This window comes from Rhea pennata, chromosome 2 (assembly GCF_028389875.1).
Source record: "Rhea pennata isolate bPtePen1 chromosome 2, bPtePen1.pri, whole genome shotgun sequence".
In the NCBI taxonomy this organism is placed as follows: Eukaryota; Metazoa; Chordata; class Aves; order Rheiformes; family Rheidae; genus Rhea; species Rhea pennata.
Window position 1 is genome coordinate 126,244,251 of NC_084664.1, and position 18,814 is coordinate 126,263,064.

The 18,814-nt window shown below is 34.8% G+C and overlaps 1 protein-coding gene across 1 annotated transcript in view; it reads right to left on the bottom strand.

Annotated features, from left to right (window-relative positions):
• The window catches only part of DNAJC5B (DnaJ heat shock protein family (Hsp40) member C5 beta), a 78,351-nt gene extending 75,004 nt beyond the window's left edge, over nt 1-3,347 (bottom strand). The window contains exon 1 of the mRNA XM_062568202.1: nt 3,241-3,347. Within this exon, the coding sequence (XP_062424186.1) occupies nt 3,241-3,347 (107 nt within the window). The remainder of the gene's footprint in view (nt 1-3,240) is intronic.
• Nucleotides 3,348-18,814: the final 15,467 nt, after the last annotated feature.

The following is an 18,814-nucleotide window of genomic DNA, read 5'->3' on the forward strand; positions in this document are numbered from 1 at the left end:
ATAAAGCACCACTGTCAGTTTTATCATAGATTGCTGTGTAAATCATCCGTATTCATGTTCAGCATGAAATAAAGTTCATTTCATTCTACATTCTTCCATGACAACTCTCTCCTTTGAGGATTAAAGAAGTCTTCCTTTCCAGAAATATAAACGTAAAAGCAACAAGAAAACATGAGGTTTGACACAGAATATGGCTACTGCAGCCAGGCTGTACTACAGGGACATGGAAGATGGAAGTCATCAGTGAATTCAATACTGTAGTAAGTTTATCCTCCAGTTGTAGAGTTATGCAAGACAACAGAACCAATTAGATGTCAATAGTTTTGCTTTCATCATGGGACGAATTTGGACATTCACTACTTTTCTCACATCCATTGAATGTGTGCCTTTTAAGAACAGACATAGACACAATTTGTTCCAGTGCACAGAGAACAGAGTCCCAGCAAAATCCAAGCCAACAATGATGCAAGTAGGTCTATTTTATAATGTCTTTTTCAATCTTGTTAAAGTTTGACTGGTAATATAGTGCAACCAAGAATAGACCTAATGACGCTGTAATAAAATTTTTGCTATATTTATTAAACTTACACCTGACATATTCCTATGTCACGAACATCTGTTTCACTCATGACATTTAAAGCTCTTTCTCTTTTTAATAGAACAGATTTAAGAGCAAAAAAACCCATAAAATCTTCTAGCCTGACTTTTAGTCTTGTTCAACAATAAAATATGTTTCACCATTTTGATAACTTGTGTTTGAGTAAAACTTACTTTCAAGTTGTCTCTTTTTCTCTCAATGGAGAATTTACCATTTCCTTTGCCAGTTTGTTCCAATGGATGGTTATGTTCACTGTTTAAACTACACATCGCATATTCAGGTTTTGTTTTAGATACCAACTACTGGGTTTTTTTTAATGCTTTCTTCATTAATTGAATAACCCTCTCACATCTAGCATTTTACCCAATTTTTTCCCTTTCCTATTTTCCCTTTTTGCCTTCCTATTATACATTGTAATCAAATCATCTGTAAATTTTTTACAAGATAAAGTGATGAACTTATGTCTCCTACTCTAATCCTTGAATCATTATTGCAGCACTTTCTACACATGCTTTAATTTTTAATATACTTCAGAAAAAAACGTAAGAATTGGATGCACTATTTAAGACTAATTTGTAAGCATAGTAAACATTAGACTAAACGCACCGACTACTGGAATGAAATCAGTGGATTCACATAACATCTTCTCTCACTGTTTTCAGTCTCACGGTGCAAAAAAGAAATTGTAATGGTGACTGTCTAAGTTATACTGGTATTAGATACTTAGTGTCAATATAGTTTGTGTTACTTCCCTGAACTAGAATAAACTATTCTATGGTAAGCACTTGTATAATAATACAACCTTGGGGATTTGATACTTTAAGTATGTTGGCTTAATTAAAGAAACAATATTTTTAAGTGTAGATAATTTCTGCTTTTGCAGTTTCAAACAATGACTCAGACATGCAAGCTTCTCTACTCTTTACTGATTTATCTGTGTTGACAACTTCAATCTCAACTCAGGAAAAAGATTTTAGTAACAACATTAACTATTCAACTGCTGAAAATTTTATCATTTCAAATGATGGAAGAGCAGCAAATCCAACAAAGGCAGAAGCTGAGTATAAAAAGGAGAAAATTCAGAAAGAAGTATGAATACAAGAAAAAGGAAGAGCAAGAGAAAAAGAAATAAAGACAGCAAAAAGAAAAGAAATAAAAAGCAGAAGTGATTTCTCTACTAAGAGATTCTGAACATTAAAAAGTTAACAAATTCTTTTTGAAGATGACTATAACTTCATTACATAAAACCATATTCTAGCTTTGCAATAATAACTCTTGTTGGTAGAGAGAAGCTTATAGTTTTAAATGAATATAGACGATAGTTTAAAAACTATTGAATTGATGTTTTCATGTTATGCAGGACTAAGGCAAGAATAATTGCTACACTTTCTTGCCTTGAATGTAGCTCAGCCAAGAGCAACAGTTAAAGGTATTGAGAATTTTGTCCTAAAATCATGGTTTCATTGTGACATGAACTCAGGTGACATTTCTAGTTCTTACTAACAAAATATGGGAATTTCCTTTATAATTTATTAATGAAATAAAAAAAAAGCAACCAGCAATTCTGAGACTTTTTCAGTAAATGACATTTCCACAAACTCTGTCTGTTAACATGTATACTATATCTTCAATTAAGCAACCCTCAGTTATCTTGTATTCTGAATCATGAAAAGGTATGTGCTGGGTATAATCTAGTATTATCATCAAACCGGGCCGTGATATTTGCATGGTTTCACAGTTAAACAATAAACGTTTAACAATATTTACTAGCTTCTTATTAATATGTACTTCCAGTAAAAAAATAGACTACTTTTCTCCATCCAGCTATGCTCACACTGCTCCTCTACTGGAGGCTATGGTTCTCTCATGTCTACTGCTATATAAGTACACATGCACTCCTCATTCTCTCAGCATAAAAATGAGTCAAATCAGAAAAGATTTTACTATTTTAAAAGTTTACACTAACCCAGCTACAACAAAATAGCTTAGAGAAGGAATGTGTCACCCAGTAGTCTTCAAGGAGTTGCAATCCTTTAGAGGATGATGGCAAACATCTTGGGCAGTCTCACCTTTTTTCTACCAGCACAACTGTAGACACAACTGTCAAGAGCTCAGATAATCTCAGTTTAAGATAAGACACAAAACAAGATTCTTCTGCCTTGAGTAAGCAAATAATGATCTATTGCATCTTTAAACACAGTCAGTGAAAATGGCATTTACCCATTGGACATTTTCAAAAAAAGCTCTAGAGGTCAGTCTAACAACTGATCACATCCTGAGATCAGATTTTCAGAGGTGACAAACGTCAGCAATTCCCAATAAGTTCCACTGCTGATATGACTACTCAGCTATTTAAAACAGGATGAAATCATTTCAGCTTAGATTTTCAAAACAAAGACATCCAAAACCTGAGACTATCTGTTAGTTCCTGATGTCTAGGGGGCCTGATTTTGTTTTGCCTTACATTCAGTGTTATATCTTTGTAACTTCTGTGGAGAGTTACTCCCTATTTAAACCATTCAGAATGGCTGCTGTGTACAGGACAAGCTTTGTGAACAATTCACACAGTAGTGCCTCTACTGCAATAAGAAAAAAAAATGTTGCCTGTATTTTAGATATATTGCAAAGTGCATCTTACATACCTGTAGGATTTCTTAATCTCATCATATGTTGCTCCCTTTTCTAGAGCCAGGATTTCATATAATGCTTCTCCTGATGTTGACAAAGCACGTTGCCTTTGTTCAGCCATGTTAGCAGTGCATTACCAAAGCTGCTAATGTAGAACAGAATTTAAAATAGCAGGGACTGCAAGTATATATGGACAGTATTTTCTAATGTTCATTTTAATAGAATTTAATTTGATGGTAAAAATTTAAACTGCTTAAACAAGTTACATGAAAGTAAAACTAACATAAAATCTCCTCTAAACTGCCATCCATCCCTTAAGAGATTGAAAACATGGAAAAAAAATCGAAGAATAACTCTTGAGTTAGATATCACTTTTCATATTGAAGGCTTGATGTGGTTCTTTCTGAAATGAGTGGCTACATTTTTGTTAACATTAATATCTGCATATAGCATTTTCATCTAGTTTAATTTGTGTTTTACTTCTATCTTTTCCAAGTCGTAGAAGAATAATTCTTTTATTAAAGCTACTGGCTTTTTGCAGAGATAAGAGCTTTGTGCCTCTCAGCACAGCCTTTCTAAGGCCATATACTAGTGAATTTTTGTTTTCTCAGCAGCACAAGGACTCAGATTCCATCTAACCAATCTTAGGTACCTAATTTGAGTGATTAAGTTTGAAACCTAGTCATGTTGGCTCATTATATTGACAACAGACAGAGATACATACTTGGAGGACAATTTACCAAACACTTCCTCCCTATGACCTCTACAGGGAGCAGAGGATGACTGCATTCCCAACTCACATGCCTATGGATAGGTGGAATGAATCTGGATCTAGGCAGCTAGACTAGATACCAAGAACTGACCTTAGCATTATAGAATTAACCCTTTATTGCAACCCTATGCATGAGAAATACTAAAATTAATCAGGGTCCTATCTTATTTTTGGCATGATTTATAGTACAGGAATCTGGGCAGAATTCACAGTAAGTTGGTGATAAGCTTACCATGGTGTCTGTATTATATATCACAAATGAGGGTTAAGATTTAGTTCACTGCCTATCTCTCATTCATTCCTTCATGTATCTTGCATATAAAATAGACAAGCAAGTAATTCTCCAGTGAATGACCCTTCTACTCTTTACAGTTCAAATCCTTCTGGATTCAAAGAACCAAATATTTTTAAGCCAAACCTAGCTAATGCTATGCAATGACATGAAAAAAAACTCATACACATAATTTAAAACACAAAGAATGGATACCTACACTTGGACTATTTCACAAGAGAAAGCTGAAGCCTTTCGATGGCAAAATTGCCACAGTCATCTCTCACTATAACCTCTTCATTTCATTATGTGTTGCTGCTTCTAAACATTGACAAGTGATCATAGAAAAAGCCTGAAAGTGATCAGTAACTCTGGTCTTCAGAAAAATTTCTGAGAACCAAATAGTTAGGTAAGACTACCCACTCTGCTATTTCACCCTTCTCATTGCTGAGCTAGAAACACTATCTTACCATTATTCATGTATTATTTACTAGGCCACATTTTGTTTCAGAATCAGTAGAGCAACACTTTTAAGCTCTTTAGTTTTGCCCAGTATCAAAAAAACCCCCAAATACTATGTAAGTACACACAGATATAAAATAAACTGAGTAACTCTGACAAATAGCATTTGATTTACACAGAGACATAAGTTTACTCATATTTGCTTTCGCGTTTTCTTTTTCTAATAAACAAACACATAATTTAGGGTCTTCTGATTTGCTAAAAGAATCAATCCTACTTATAGATGTAATACACAAATCATTAATTAAATGAACTGAACTCTTGTTTTCAAATTAACAATTAAGAATGAAATTTAATTTGAGCTTATAGATACTACTTTACCATCTGCAGTAGTTATAGTGCTACTTGTTAGTAATGTTAAGTCCATTGCATGTTTAAAATGATTTTAATCCTGAGACTTATCCTGATCACTGGGATCACTCAGGGCAGATGAAGCCTGTGAATATGCAAGATAATGCTAGGCAACCATGTGAGGTCACAGATATACAGCATTATTTAAAAATTCCGTTACATAATGCTGATAAGCTACATGGCAACACTGAAGTACAAAACAAAATTAAACTTATGAATCTTATTCTGAAGAAGAAAAGTCATAATTTATACTTTCTCATCAAACAGTCTTAATAACACAGTCAGCTATGGAAATGAAAACTCACTAACTTATTCAGTCTTTTAGTGATTAATCACCTTGAAAGTGTACCTACTAGGAGTTATTTCTTAGTTATTCAAACTAAAACAACATTGAGATGACACTTTTCTAGAAGAAGTCATTTTTTTTATTAAGAAAGATATCATAGTCAAAGTTTTAGCATTAGATCTTGTTCATGATGGCTGAAATTACATTAGAATCCTATTATCAGGCTACGCATTTTTGTTCTAGAGGAATACAGAAGGGAAGTGTTGTTTACTTTCATAAATTATGATAAAATATTTTAAAAGATAATCAAAATTCTGATAACAATTCCACATTCCATGCCTAAGAGGATGAGCCCCCTGTGAAAATCAACTTTTTCTGCAGAAAGTTCATACTATCCAGAATTAACTAGCTTATACAGAGATCATAACAATATGCCTTTCATTTAACTGTACTCATAATTCAACTGACTTTATGCTGAAAAATGAGGTAAAATGATTCAAATGACATACCTGCCTCAAAAGTGATGGAACACAGTCTGGTGGGTGTAAACTCACAACATTATCAAGTCAATATCTCAATGTTTTTATGTCAACATAGTCCAAAGGAAAGAAGCAAGTGCCGTCAGAAGCCCTGCTCCACAGAGAACAGTTGCTGCTTTTCATCCTTCACATTCAGGGTTAAACAGGTCAGTGGAGTCTGATTACTCTGTTTGTTTGCCCAGCATCCAATTGGTTATCTCTTAGGAAGACCTACAAAGAATGAATAAAACATTCATGAACCTAAAGGATGATATACCTGAGAATTAATGACACCAAAAATATGGCACAACCACACATTTAGTTAGTTCTGCTGTGTTGTTTGTGCAGCTTTCTCCACACAGATGCATTAGATTTGTTTACGGATACTATAGTCTTGCCCTAAAGTTCATTTCTGTAAGGCCAGCTCTCACTTAGTTTTACTATCTATTCTCTTCCAGAACAAGATTAGCTGAACAAGATCCTTAAGGACTCCTCCTGAGCTCTTCTAAAATTATATATCAAAGCAGAGGATGTAGGGTGACTTTTTTTGTTCTAATGGAGCATCTCTAATTTATTCCATTAAAAATCTGGAGAGTCATTCATTTCCATTTAGAATGGAGAAGATTGTAAATGTCAGAGGCAAAAAAAAAAAAAAAAGAAAAAAAAACACCTCTTGGGAGGGCATCCTTGAAATGAAAAAAAGTTCATTTCTTTGACCACCTGATTCCAAATTGTATGCTTTATATACAGACTTAAGTCTTCCAAATGGATTCATGGAGCCCCATAGCTCACTAAAGTCTGCTTAGGCAAGATTCACAGAAGCTTGTGCTTTGACTCAACTGCAACAGTGGAACTATAAATCAGTACATTTTTGCAAAACCATAAAAGCATAATTAATTATGACCATATGAAAGCTTTATTTATGAAAAAGAAAGCAACAGTATAACAGATAATTAAAAAGCTTTGTTGAGCATGTGTTCTTTAATGGGAAGTATGTGATTTCAACATTTCTCTTGTTCTTAGCTGCATTCTTTAATTGAAAACAATTACTCAAAATTCACCTTTGACGAAAGGTGGCAATAGAAGGAACATTTCAACCTGAAATATGAGTATTTTCCATAGTACTGAGAAGTCAAAAAAAGCATAGCCAAATTAAAAACATAGTAGCTACAACTAATTCTATTATCTCATACAATACAATAAACCAGGTTATTCAATCAGCTTGCTTGATGTAAGTGATGGCTCCTTTCTTGCAAAATAAAACAAAATGCACATTTTTAATGAAAAGAATAAATTAAGGAATAAAAAAACTAAAAGGAGAAAATAAAATCACTTTAAGGTTATTCAACCTCAGGATGTAAATACATCCTATTATCAAGAAAAACATCATTATTCTGCAATCTTTTATCTTAGACCTACTGTTCTGTGTGAATATAGCTCCCTCTGGTGTTTTGAGTTATTGCTTTGTACTCTACACTGTCTTAGAAACACTCCTCCTTTGTTTGAAGAAAATGAATACAACCTCTTCACATCTTTTTTTTTTTTTTTTTTTCCCCTTTTGGAATTCTATGTCCTAAGTACATTCTAATGAATCTTTGAAAGATTAGACTTTTAATAGGTTGTCATAACATTCACATCAAATGAAAAATTTAGAAGAATAAAACTTACTACTTATTCACTCTTCTTCTTAATTTTTGAGTACTGTAACACTTAATAGCACACCATGATCCCATTATGCCAGGCAATGAGAAAGTAAAATACAGTCCTAAGACTTATGTCTTACTTACACTTTACATTTCATTTATATGTTGCATGCATTTCAAATCAGACAAATCAGAACATGTCTGGAAATGCAAAGCTGTGTATTAGCCTATAAAAAACTCTGAAATGTCACCCAGGCTGAGCAGGAGGTCCAGGGTTGCTGCAGAAGCCTCTGGCAGCACATAGTCAGAGCGAGGGGCTGAAGAACTCTGAGTCAGGCTGATCCTTCCTCCTGCTGCTCCCCCCTTTTTCCTGGCTCATAGCAATTTTGGGGACTAAGAGCCTGGAGTTCAAAGACTGGTAGTACGCACACATGCATGAAAGGGCTGGCATCATTCCTTAATAATGCTCTGAATTTTTGGCTTTCAGGGCAAGGAAAAAGATTTAGAAAGTTGAATTTTTTGTTAAGTTTTTAATATTGACATCATCAAAGCATCTAAGAGACATAGCAGTCAGATAGAGCACTCCTGACCTGCATGACAGGTTCTGACACTTTCTCTCCAGTAGCGAGTGATGGGTGAAGAAAATCCCTGATTTTACTGAGAGGAATCTAGGCAGTGAAATAATTATCTTGCTGCTTTAAATATCTCAGGCTGCCCTAAAAATTGCTTCCTACGTCCTGTTTATGTCAGTGTTCCCTAATTTATAGAATACTCCCATTGCTTAATGTCCAGCCCTGATACAGGCTTCTAAGCTCTTCCTTACCCCAATACTTTCCTTATGTGACTAGTATTAACGCTAATTTTGTTCTACCAAAAAGGTGGTAAGAACACAAGTAGGGATATTGAAATTGATGTTGTGACTGTCTAGAAGTGAAATGAAAAATAAGGAAGATGAGGAGAATGGAACAACAGCTCTGGCGCATTGATTACTTTTCACATGTGCCAAATATAACTCCAAACAAATAAAGCATAAAAATATGAGTAAAGTATGATAGGCTGATGGAATGAGAGAACGCTTATACTGAGAAAGACTGCATACAGTGGTATTGTGTACTATTTTTTTTATTTTTAGGCAGGATCTGTCTTTGTTCTATATCGAATATAGTGCTGTGGTGATGTCAACATTAGTAACATCCAATTGAACAAGCTAATTAAAGGGCAAAAGAGTGAGCAAGTGGAAAAGGATGCTTCCGCCAAAATTTACTGATTCAGGCATAGCAATTGATTTTTGCTAACAAGGAGAGAGTAGTTCTAAAGAAAGAACAAATACATTGCTGCAGCTATGTTTGAAAACGTTTTTGTTATCCCTTCTTTTCAGGCAGTTCTGCTTCGGCAGTCTCTGAACATCTAGTACCCTCTCTGAATTGTACTGCATGCTACCCATTAGATATTTGAATAATCTCTTAAAATGGAGACAATTGTTTTAAGTATCTTTCTCAGGAGCATTCTTAGACTTCATACCAGCCCAGCAATTCTGTGGCAAGGAAGTACTTTTGCTACCACATTTCTCTCTGTAGCAGAATAGTTATTGCCATCATGGTCTCAAAAGTAATAACAGAACTCATTTAAATAATATGATTGCATTGCATCCATTTTTAAATACATACAATTACTTTGGAAGGAAGGTATTCCATCTGGTAACCCATCTGCAACTCCATCTATACAAGCAGTAAGTATTCATAAGAGAACATTCATGTATTTGAAATCTCTGAACATATTGTGACCTTCTGCTACTATTCACATAGAATATCTCATCTTAAATGTATGTTGGGTTTTTAATACCTTTCAACAGCTACATTATAAGAAAAAGTAGCAAAATCAGGAAGTATGAACCTCAAAAGAACAGTCTATTGCATATATATCCACATTGTTCATGCCTTTATCTGGTCAGTTTGGCACACAGAAGTAATCCAGAACTGTATCTTCCTGGATCATTCAAGTAAAACCAGTTCAAAACCTCAGTGGACTGCCTAAGTGTCATACATATAAACTTTTTTCCCCTAGAAATTAAATTAGAGGCTTTAAAATGAAGTTTTAAGTAGTAGTAATATACTTAACTTTTTAAACATGGTATCTAGGGAAGCACTGGGAATTTTATTTTTATCTGCAGTTTAGGAGTAAGTTCTGTCTCTCCTATCTAAAGTGGAACATGAAAGTAGCTGTAACCAACATTTTTTAATTCTTGAAGAAAACACAAATAGCTAAGAAATAAATCAGAATAATCTGTCTGGCTTTCTGAAAAGTAAAGGATATGAAGCTCCTAGTGTATGTAGTTTTGGCAGCTCAGAGGTGAGCTATCTAAGACTTGAAGCAGAAGTTTTACAAGGGAGTGTTCTATCCCTTATTTGGACAGTGTCTTGATAATTTATTTTGCAAACAGATGAAGGGCTTTAAGGAATTATTCTACCTCTACTTAAGTTAACAATCCAACAGTTTTGTTAGCACAGATTATTCATTTTAGCACAACCTGATTAGCTATAGTTAAGAATCAGGAAGATTAGCTTGAACAGGATAAATTAGTGCTTAGAACCATTTTTGAGCTCATTTACCAGAAACAGATAAGGAAACTACAATACCACACCTTCCCAGTACCTGTGCCTTAGAAGTCAACAGTTGCTTTCAGTTCTGGTCTACAAGGTACAACCCTTCTTCAGTACCCTGACAACTCTCTTCATTAGTTCTCCTTCATGCAGTTTAAACAACCACCATTTGACACCTTCTGTGCTCTCTGTCTAAGCAAGTTCTTTCCTGAAGTCCCCAACATAATTCTCAGTTCTACCTTGATACCTACCTCCAGCTATTCTCTCCACAGTTTCTATAGTCTGGCCCCTTGCTTAAATAGCTCCCAGGAGGGAGGGAAAGCAGCAGAGGAGATGGCAGACTGTTTCTCTTTAAAGCTTCGTTAATCCATATGTGGGATTTGTTACCCTGTCATAGAAATGATGGATGAGAAAGGTAATCTTCTCTGAAAGCACTGATGAGAAACTGTCTTAAAATCATGCTGGTGAGATTCAGAAAGGCGTATCTGTCCCAGTGGTTGAGTTAAAATCAAATAATTAAAGCAAAATGCAATTCCAGGAGACTAATGAACACGAAGACAATAGTCTCATTTTTTTCCCAATGTATGTCACTTATTACGAAAAAGTAAAGATTTCCTAAAAGTTCATTTAATTAGCACAAATATTTCACCAGTAAAGTAAATAATCAAAAATCTAAGCATGGATGCTACCATTCTCCACGTATTAAGTGTAGAAAAAACATCTGGAAATATTTCCCAATAATTCAGTGAAGACTAACATTTCAGTAAATTACTATTTTCATTGTCAACCATTTTTTGCAACCACTCTTTCCCCCCCCCCTTATTATGACAAGACCTTTCAGCTGAAAAATACTCAAAATTGAAACTTAAAGGCTGAACCTGCAGGCTTACAGTTGGCTTAAGTCAATCAAAGGGCTGCCAACAAAGGAATAGTCCAATTTTTCACCCTTCTTTTTCTCCTCTTAGTTTTCAGTTAAATCAGCTTGCTAATTTGACTCACTCCAAGCCCGGTGTTATCACTAGCTGATGCAATGGAAGTGGTGACATCACACCTCTTCAGCAGCAGCAGCAAAGTTTTACATCGTCTCCAACTCACCAAAAAAACGCACCCTAACAACTATATGCAGGCCAAAATACCACACCTGTGTGAAGCACAGAAAAATTCTGTGGAAAGCAGTTGCAATTATGAGAATTAATACTCCTTCAGACTTCAGACTACTCTGAGGCTACAGCATAGGCCAAGGTTTGACAGTATAGTAAATATTCTTGACGCTGCTACTGCCATATCTATAACGCCATGGGTGCGTGACACAAAGTGCTGTTCCTGTTGAAATATACTTTGCCAATTCAAATTGTTCAAACAAAATTTTGACAGGTTAACTTTGTACTGGCAGGACAACTGCTAGAACAGGCACTGTTTACCTGCACAGCTCTAACCCTTTGTGGTTCATGTACTACGTGTTCTTCTGAAGCCAGCATAAAAGCAAACAGGCAGCATAAAATCCTTATGATGCGTGCTGCTAATTTGACAAAAATGTAATGATGTGCTCACAACTGATCCAGATCAAATTTGTACTGCTGGGTGATGCGGCATGGCACAGATCCAGTGGTAATGATTGTGGAACCACAGCTCTAGTCTAAAGCTTCTTCTGCAGATGAATTATTTGTACTGGAGTCTGTAAATACAGAATGTGGCCTAGCACTGTGGAAATAGCTTGTGTAGGCCCTCCAGAACATGCCCTGATCTGCACAAAAGAGACATACCGCAACTCATTGCCAAACCTCCTTTTTTCTACCCTTAAAGGGAGGGTGCTGGGTTAGCTTCTGAGTGAGAGCATTAAGGAGAAAAAAAAAAGGAAATTACATGTCTGAGGTTTTTGTTTCGGGCAAGTCTCTTATAAAAATAAAGGAGTGTACAAGTGTCTTTGTTTTACTGCCAAATTTTATAAGAACTAATTAAAACCGAGGAGTACTTCATTTTCCTCTTTATTTCATACAGAGAAAAGCTAACAAATTTAACCTATTGATTATTTTGCAGCTGTCTGGTTTAATTTGATTATGATTGAGAAACAAAAAGTTAGTCTAACAGCAATGAGTTGCTAAAGCTATAGAGTGGTCACTGGTGAATGATCAGGCTGGGGGTCAAACCTCAGTTAGGCAGCTGTGACAACAGTGCATGGTCTGTCCTTCAGAGCAAGAAATCAATACTAGAATTATGACCACTGCTTAGTAGTTGCTTATTTCAAAGTCAGATGACTTATCTGTAATAAAGTCAACATAATCATAAAAGAATAGTGTGCTGGTATTTATTCCATGTTAAAGTACATCATGTACTTTACAACTTCATGATTTATCTATCAACTGCAAGAGAAAATTCAGGTTAAAAAAATCAGTGGTAACCGTTATCAACAAATGAAGAATTATGCTTTATCAGAAAACAAGTTTGGGGCATAAACATTCACAGGCATTAAAATAACTCATATTTTTCAGTTCAGATAAATCAGTTGCATGGCTTTAATTATATTTAAAAGTCCTATGTACTTTCTGGAAGAAACATACAAAATTTAATAAAGAATTTTATGGTTGCCATAATTTTAATGTCCTTTTGATTCAGAAGGTGAGATCCCAATCCTGAATAAATCAGTAGCAAAACTCCCAAATGAGATTGACAGAAAAGTAGCACCCAATCATTTGCAGCTTTTAGTCATAAATTTTTCTGTAATATCCTATAGATGACTGTGAAACTTTATTCACATTGAATTCTACAGAAAAAGTGCTTTTTGGGGGAGAATGATTCACCTTCAGGGAGGCAAGGTACTTTATTTACTGGTTTTCCTTAAAAAAAAAAAAAAAGAAAGAAAGAAAAAAAAAGCTCTGCAAACTTTTAATTTTTATGTCAAAGTATTATTTAATTCACAAATATTAGTCAAGGATTCCCAAACTCCCAAATGGTGGTATCTGTAGCACTCAAGCACACCAGCTATTCAAGAAAGCACATGCGGTCTCTGAGGACCTGCTGCTGCTCTGCTGCCTTTAGCATATCACTGGTCCCCAGCCAAGGTTAACCCTGCCTTATCTCATCTAGCTCTGTAAAATTCTATTAAGTGAAAACTGGAATATCTCTGTATTTTGAATAACAGTTAGCTTTCCGACTCTGCACTGTTACATGTCTATTCTAACCTAAAATAGCCAGCCTGGAGAAGAAGCATTCAACAACAGCCTTTTGCAATAATGGATTTTGCAAAATCCTCCTTTTCCTGTTTGCATATTGTTTGTAAGTATCAAGCAATTTTAAATTAAAATTAAATTATTATTACAAATTAATTACAAAGCAATGTTTTTTCTACATTTGATAAGCAGCAATTATAACAAAGTTTGCATGATGAGTATTTGATTTTAAAAGTTAATTTATTTCCAGGTATTGTTTAAAATGATCAGTTTCATCAAATGAGTCTGCAAGTGGACAGTCATGCACATAAACATGATAAAAACATGATTAAAAAACAACAACAATCTTAAAACTGAATTACAAAACAATTTCAAGCAATTATTTTTGGAATTCATGCAGCAGATATGTTTAGGATCATAACTTCAGACTATGCCTTGTTTTTTCCCATATTTTATAAGGCAAATAATACTGAACTGCAGTGTATTAGTATTAGCTATGACTTCTAACAAATTAAGTCAGTTCTCCCATTACCTGGGAATGGATTATCCTGGCTACAAATGCACTGACTTACAGTTTGCCCACAGATTATCCAGTTCAAGATCAGGAGCAATACAGCTAATATTTCACCAAACTGGAACTGAACTTACTGGTTCTAGAATCCTTATCCTCTGCAGGAAAAAAATGTGATTTTTTTTTTACAGTCTTCATACCCTTTTTGTCCTTTTAGACAAGTTACAGATATTTTGGTATATGTCTTTCTACTTAATTTAATTATTAATTGACTGTATAAGTAAAACCTCCTGCATATACCTGATCAGATGTCATGATTTTCCCGATTTTTAGGTATTCTATAAAATGTGCTGTTCTGCTGTTTCTTGAGCAACTGACAAACTATTACGTTTATTCACATTTTTTACATTTTAGAATGGAATTGTCTAGCAAGCAGTTATATTAACAGATACTCAGAGTACAAACTGGGATTAAATACTATAAAAGTTGTTCATTTTCTTAGGCCTATACTTGAAAAAGTAGCCTACAAACTTCTAGTCACGTAATTTAGCCCAGAAAAATGCTGACATGTTATTGATTGATGTAGACTTAACCGATATTCTGACACAGAGCTAAAGGGTGTTCTCCTTAATTCCAACCCAGCAAAGCATGTAAGAACATGTTTAAAATTAAATATATATTTTGTACCAGTAATACTTTATCCCAATTAACCCATATTTTCATTGCACATCCTGCCATGCCCATCTTGCATCATACATACATTCATCAGAGTATCTTTATCTATGTGAGATTTTAAAGCCAGATTTTCTAAAATGAACCACTTTTTAAATTATATAGTATCTGAGAAATCCCTTACATAATCCTGATTTACAACATGTATGTGAGTTTTTATGATACAGAGGATGTGGTCTAACTGTTGGCTGACTCCAAAAGCGGCACTCCCTTCCACAGTTACATATTTCTACCCTGTACCAGCAGTGCTGTTTGTCTGGACTCACCTTTTTTTTTTTTTTTTTTTTTTTTTCCTGAGGGTAAGGTTAATTTTCTGCCAGCTTAACTCTCTAAACTCTATTAACTCATCGTAGAGATGAGCACCAGTACTTGTAGGAGCAAACAGCCTGACTGGAGGAGTGAGTTGGAGCAGAAGGACCCTCTCCACAGCAACATATAGCTTAGCACAGATGAGTTTTACAACCACACCTCCACACTTTAAGAGGCCCAGCCTCTGGCTTTTACAGCCCTAACTCCCCCCACCCCAGCTTTTAAACAGAAGACTCATCTCTAGTTAAATCTAAAGCTGCTTAAAAAAAAAAAAAGTGATTGAAAACTTCTCCTCATACTCAGGGGAGCTTTCTTCTGAATAAAAAAGTCAGTTTATCAGAGTTAATCCTTTTAGTATGCACTTGTCTTACCTGAACAATTTTCTTTCACTTGGTCAAGACAAAGGAATTCAGGAATTCCTGTAAACTAACCCTCCCATCTCTTTGTTGCAGTTTTGTTGACATACTGGCAACATTCCTTGCAGTTTTAATTGGGTTAAACACATAGAAATTTAGTGAGTTGTAAATCAGACGGGATTACAGCCACATTTCTGCTGCTGTTAAAAACAAAAGGTCTAGAAAAGAGTAAACCTAAATATAAGCGGAGGTGGTGTCTTGAAAGCAATGAGATCTCCTTGTTGCATTTGTTCACACAGTTAATGGAAGGACTGACAGAATGACAGATATTTTTTCAGGCTTTCAGGGAGAAATCATGCTAAATGCTAACCGCAACATGTCCATTCCATAGGGAATGTTAGAACTTCACACAGTGGAAAAACAAGAATTACTGAAAATATTTAATCTTCTATGTATCTGAATAGGGTTATGTTCCAGTACTATTGGTTTTGATAGAAGAACATTCCCACTACTTAGCTAGAAAACAAGTATAAAAAAAGATGAAATATCTGATTAATATTTGACGCAAACTCAAATTTAATGGCAAGACTAAAATAGTATATTTCAGCATCCTTTAAAAAGACATAAAAAGCAATTACATGAAATATAAACAGGTAAATTAATTTGATCCCTAATTAAACTTTTACTACTCTTTACTACTAGTGCTCTGAATATATTTGTTAATTCTAATCATAGTTACTATTTATTTCATTTTAATCCCTTTTTGTGAGGAAATAATTGTACAAGATAGTGCTTAAAAATTAAGCTGAATAGCAAAAAAAAAAAAAAAAAAAAAAAAAAAAATCAAAGTGCAAGAGGAAGATAAGTGTAAGAGAAAGACTGTTAGGTTCCTGAATGTAGTCATCCAAATTATCATATGTGTAAATACTGCAAATTATTTTAGCTCCCATTTATAATCTGCTTCATGTACCAAAGTCAGAATGTTGTAAATACAACTTTTTTCTTGCTAGAAATTACGCAGTAATTTCAGCACATATAGGAAAGCAACTCTTCTAAATGGTCATACAAGTAAGTTTCAGCAACACGGGAGTGCGCTCTTACTTAATAGAATCAGAAATAAAATAAATTAAAATGGTCTTTGTCTGAAAAAAAAATTAGAATGACTAAGAAATGTCTCATTTTTTGAGCTTTAAATAACAACAAATGGCTTGTCTTTAATTTTTGACAATACATCATAGTAGGATTAAAAATATACTGTTGCTTCAATCAAGTTGGTATTTTAGAACTCCGGTTGATAATTTCACTTCTAAAAATGCTGATATTCTAAGTTTTAACATTACAAGACATCTTTACCATCTGCTGACAGGACAGTAGAGAATCAGATGGGACACCAGGAATTTTCTGAATCTAAATCCAAACCTAATTGTCTGAAATGGCATTTAATAACAATTAAAAAAAAAAAAGATTAAAATTGCTCAAAAAAAAATCCTTGTTTAGACCGTGCTGAAAATAATGATTACAGATTCACCAAAGAAACCTAGAAAGGATGCACATTTTTGATGAGGTATTGGGACAACATCATATAAAAATGTTACGAAATCAAATTAAAAGATACAACTCCATTTTCTATAGACAAAATGAGTGCTCAGTGCTCTACAGCTTATCACAGAAGCTAACAGATCCTGTACACTAAATGGTATGTTGAGAAATGATTCAGCTATTTTGATTGGCTAATGTGCAATGCATTAATTACGTCTATTCATAGAGGTCCAAAAAAACCTCCGTTACCAATGCAAAAAGCTATGAATTTTCGTCTTTTAATAACAGTGCTAAATTTGCAAACTGCACCTTTGAAACTGCACCTGGGGTTCTCATATCCTCTCACTCCAATATTAAAAATGTTCTGCACATCAGCTGTTATTATGCATGTAAAAATGACAGAAAGAGAAGCTTTCCCCACAGGCTTGTGTTGACACCAATGCCCTTGGTCATTTTAATGCTATTGCAGTATGAAGGTTTTAATCCAGGCAACTGCAGTCTCTGAGGAAACCACTATTGGATGGTTGAGACCATTTAAACTGTGTGCACTCTAGCAAGTTTTCTTAAACACTTAAGAAACAAGAACAATAGACCACGGTTTCACAAATGTTTTTCCCAATGGTATCTTTACCGGCATTAGAAGAAGGTATCTTTCTGACAGTCTGCAGCTGTGTTCATAACAGACTGCTGTTCGTCTGAATCCACAATCAGTCCTTGTTTCTGGAGGCTCTAACTCATTAGCTAAACTTCAGTCTTAAACTAACCACAGGGGCTGATTCTCAGGATTTTAAGTAAAGAAAAACTGAAATCCTCTGGGATGAATCTTTTTAAATTTCTGCATCAGCGTGCTGGTTTTCTGTAGAATTGGTATGTGTCCGTAGCTAATTTCAGTTACTGGAACTGAGGTTATCAAAACTATAGAAAATACTCTAAATATTTTTCAATATAGTATTGGAAATACCAGAAAAAAGAAACAAATCAAGCAAGCTGTCAAAGCAAGTCAAACCAACTTAATCTGCCTTGCTGGCAGAGTGACCTGAAGCTAACAGAAATGGAAATGTACATGTGACATAGTTTATCTTTAGTACATTGCCCTTCTCACACTATTATGACATTATCATAAACAAAATCAAGAATTCCAGCACATTTGACCAACTTAATGTAAACAAACTGAACTATCTAAACTGGGGGAGAGACTGCTCTATGCTCCTTCTTGTCCATGAAGAGAAAGACAACTCCGAAGGACAACTCGAATGGCCTGCTATCCTTCTCTTAGTTATTGACTACAAAAGTAGCCTAAGGCAATTACTTTCTACGCTATGTGTCTAAAGTTAGGGAAGATGAATCTGGGCCACAGAATAGATAAAACTACTGTAATGTAGGTACAAAAATTATTGAAAAACATTCTCTGAGTTGTTATCAATAGTTTAGAGAATATACCAAATAGCATTCTTCAAGAGGTCTTCCAGATCTTAGAATTATTCATTAATATCTTTTTCACTGCTGATCTGACAGGAATTCAGAGTGAGCTTATTAAATCTGTCGATGACAGAAAGCTAGGAAAAACTGCAAGTCTTTTCTAAAGAAAAGGACTAGAATTCAAAATGACCTTGACCAATGAAATAAGCAATTTGAGGAAATCACAATGCAGTCCAGTAAAGACAAGTGCAAATTACTACACTCAAAAAAGACTAACATAACGTACAAATAGAAGAGGAATTGAAGTCCTGCAGAAAATATTCTGGGAGGTGCAGTGGACAGCAAACTGAACTGGAATCAAGAGTGCCAGTTTGCTACAAAAATAAAAACAAGCCTGACATAGACCCATAGTAAGGCTGGTGAAAGGTGACTCATGGGGAGAGGAAGGCATCAGACAGGGAAGAGTGTAGGCAAAGACAGTGCCTCTTCCTAGAGGATTCTTCCTCACCTCCCGTTTCAGAGTTAGACTCAATTCTCCTACAGTTATATATAAATTTTATGATTATATTTTCCTTGTGAGACTATGCAAGGA